The sequence below is a fragment of the Meleagris gallopavo genome, chromosome 4, assembly GCF_000146605.3.
Source record: "Meleagris gallopavo isolate NT-WF06-2002-E0010 breed Aviagen turkey brand Nicholas breeding stock chromosome 4, Turkey_5.1, whole genome shotgun sequence".
NCBI classification, from domain to species: Eukaryota; Metazoa; Chordata; class Aves; order Galliformes; family Phasianidae; genus Meleagris; species Meleagris gallopavo.
In genome coordinates this window covers 12,233,311-12,236,929 of record NC_015014.2, presented here as the reverse complement: position 1 = coordinate 12,236,929, position 3,619 = coordinate 12,233,311, and the positions used below count along the sequence as shown (strand labels likewise).

The 3,619-nt window shown below is 34.8% G+C and overlaps 1 protein-coding gene across 1 annotated transcript in view; it reads left to right on the top strand.

The window, feature by feature from the left end:
* IQCM (IQ motif containing M) overlaps positions 1-2,912 on the top strand; it is a 77,145-nt gene extending 74,233 nt beyond the window's left edge. The window contains exons 11-12 of the mRNA XM_031553253.1: positions 58-202; positions 2,770-2,912. Of these exons, the coding sequence (XP_031409113.1) occupies positions 58-202; positions 2,770-2,912 (288 nt within the window). The remainder of the gene's footprint in view (positions 1-57; positions 203-2,769) is intronic.
* The last annotated feature ends 707 nt before the right edge of the window (positions 2,913-3,619 follow it).

Genomic DNA, 3,619 nt, shown 5'->3' with positions numbered 1-3,619 from the left:
TGCCACTTTTCACTTGCTTCTTACAGTAATGAAAGTGAAAAATATCTTTAATTACAGTCAGCAAGTCATGGGTCATCCTTACTAGCAGCTGTAAAGTGCTACCGTAGCATGATGGCACGCATTAAAAGTCGAGCTGGTGTTTTGGATCTGTCTACACCACTTCATTATTTTGAATTAGAGGAGTGGATGGACAAGAAAAAATGTAAGTAATTGCATTTAACACAAAATTACCTTTATTTTAATTCCAGTAGTCTGGCACTTGTTAAGTAATATTCCATGTCTACAACACAATCATTTTTGGTACAAGGCAGATTTCATTTCCCCTTACAGAGAGCTGCATTTCTAAGACATCATTCCAGGACTCCAGAACTGTAGGATTTAGTTTGAATAAAGAGACTCTTCCAGTCATTTGGTAAAGAAATTAATAATTAAGTATCATTATCGTGTCAACATGATGTGGGTTTTAGACCACTAACAGTTAAGTGATGGGCAACATTGCGTAATGTCTCGAAGGAGGATTTCTAATGACTTGGAAAGAAGGTACCTTTGCAGATTTTTTGAGCAATCTTTGTATTGAAAATTTTATTCATGGAACTAATTTTACACTTGATATGTTTCTCCTATTTGATGACTTTCGTGTATAGTCAAGCAAGTGTAAAAGAGAGGATACATGTTATAGTTTATCTGCATGTTACAAAACTCATAGACAGACACAACAGGTAAACTGCAATGGTTGGGAGGAGCATAGATGTCAATAGCTTGAAGGCTGCTTTTCTTGATGGTTCTCATGACAAGAAAGCAAAAAGCTTGAAATAAAAGGAAATAATTGACTAATATCAAAGCTGCCTGCTCCTTAACTCGAGATGCTCTGCTCACTGCCTTTTGCATACTTTTCAATATTAGTATTTGTGTCATTCTTATTACCCAGATGATATGGGAAGATATTAAGGAAAAGAAAAAGCAGTTTAGACTGCAAAAATATATCTAAATTTCCTTTTTAAGTAATCTGTTGACCTTCAAATTCCTCTTCCCGTGGAAGATGTGGCTGCAAGATTAGATGAGAGCATACAATAACTAGCTTTCCTGGTAGGAAAAACTAAGAAAACAAAAATTAGTTTGAGTTTTCAACTATGCATCAAAACAACAGCACTTTACATTGGACTTACATGTGCTGCTTTATTTTTTCTACTATAAATAAGCATTTCAGAGAAATAAAAATATAGACCCACTAAAAACTAAAAGTTGATTGATTGGTTCTTACACCTTTTGAACATTAAATGTATTAATTGCTTAAATTTTGATTCCAATTTTCATTCAGTCTTTTGAGTCTGCATCCATAAAGTTTTATATCTTCGGAAAAAGTAGCTTCTGGACATTGATGACATAGTCTGCGTTTATTTCAAAATTCCATAATCAGATCTTGTATTCCTATCACCACATATGAAATATGTATGTATATACTTTAAATACTATATGCAGAAATGAGTTTTTCTCCTAATATGTTATGAAAAAAAAAAAACAAAACAAAAAACAATACAACTAATTAACTCCTACAATGTAGTCTATATCCTCCTGAAAAAGTGTATCTTTTTTTCCAGGCTGAGTAGTTCATAACACTGGGTGATTTTGGCTGGCTGAAAAATTTGTACTGTTCTTCATATTTTGATGAAATGCTTTTCAATTGTCGTCACTGGTGCTTTAACAGGAAGTATTAAGATTATACCTTCAAAGCATCTTTGTAGATATGACAGGATATTGCAGCTCAGTATATTGTCTTTTGTTGTTGTTTTGTTGTCTTTTTGTTGTACAGTCTTCGAAAATTAGAGTGCGAAGTCTGACTTAAAAGGCAGATGCTGTTTTTCTGGAATGCTAAATTGACATTAATTTGCTCTTCTTTGATGAAGACGGAAACAGACGTTACAGATGCTCACACATAGCATAGAATGTAATTTGATCTATTTCTGTTAACCCTTAATGGAAAATTATTGGTTCTATAGTTAGTAAATTTAGCTAGACAGATATCCTCTGTCTTTCAGTAGCAAAGATTTTTGGCACCAATTCTGAAATAAATGCGTGGGCTAGGTAGATCAGCTGTGGACCTCAAAGTATAGATGACTAAGGGTTTCCATTTTTAATTCATACTTTATCCTCCCTGAGCAGTGCAAACTAACCACTCAATGCCTATCTCTCTGAGTTAATGTATTTGACTAAGCTATATTTTTAAATATATTAAATTTGTCAAAAAAATAATTGAATGTATACGTCTCTGTTTTTTTCTAATTGTGCACCTACAGGCATCTCCATTATGACATTACTAGAGGCAACGTCTTACACTGGGAGTTTTTTCACCTGCATTTAATTTTAGGGGCAACAATTTAATATACTATTTTAGACAGTTTGAGCTTGTTTGCCAAATAAAAAAAAGAGTATGAACCACTATAGTTATCTACTTGCCTCAGCCTCTTTCTACAAGCCTAGTTTTGCAGGGCCTAGTTCATCAGCTGTCCTTGCTGAGAAATTCTTATATGGGGAGGAAATTCTTTCAACCTATCTGTTCCCCTTGGTGTTTGGTAAGGATGACGTGACTTTCACTTACTACAAAATTCAGCCGTCAGCAAGCTACCCAATCATCAGATCTCCACACAGGCCTATGTTTCCATACTTAGTTTATCGAATGGATTAATTTGATTGTGAAGAAAATATTTCTAGAAAAATTGGTGCCTAATAGCATATCGTAAGTATGTATCTAACGGAATCTTCTCTTCTTAGTTTATGAAGCAATGTTTTCCAAGAGAGAGTTTGGCCAAAAAATGGACAGAGATAATCTACCTGAGTTTTTTAGAGACTGTGGATATTTTATACCTGCCAGTGGAGTACAGCGGATCCTTCAGCTGGTCTTTCCAGGCAAGTAGTTATTTAAAAATGCTTTGCAATGGTACAAAAAGTTCAAATGCAAGTGTAGACTTTGGGTCATTTGTTTTCATTACATCATGAAGCTACTGTTCTTAAAAGCATAGTTCATGTTCTTCTTGGAAATGAATCATTTTATCCTTATACATGAAATAAAGTACATTTTGTCGAATTGCATTTTGTCTAGCAATGCAGGACTACAATTCCACAATATCTTGAAATGTATCTCCAGAAAGTTTGTAGCAGGTCTGCACTTGCAGGTGCCTCCAGGAAAAACACTTGCCTTATTCCCTGTTTTGTAATGTCAGTGGTACTTGCTTTCCATCACTCTTAAGCAACAAAGCCCAACTAAATTTTAAACACATTCACAAATGAATAGATGAATGTAAATAGAATAAGATGTCATGAGTCAAGGTATAATGTACTGTAAACAGAAGGGAGAACACTGCCCTTTAAAAATAGGAAAAAAAAAAATAATAAATTAAGCCCTTCACATAAAGCTAGAGTCTCATCTTCCTTCTGTCTTTTCTCTTTCCCGGGGTAGTCAGTTGGGGAACCTGCAATATTCTGCTCTTACTACAGATCAGCAGGTCCTGGGTAAGGCTTGTGGAGGCAGCCTCTTTGGGAACCTCACAGGGTGAGGTGGGAGATGCCATTATCCATTTCTCCTCTATGGTAGCATGCTTATGTTTTATAATGACATATATAG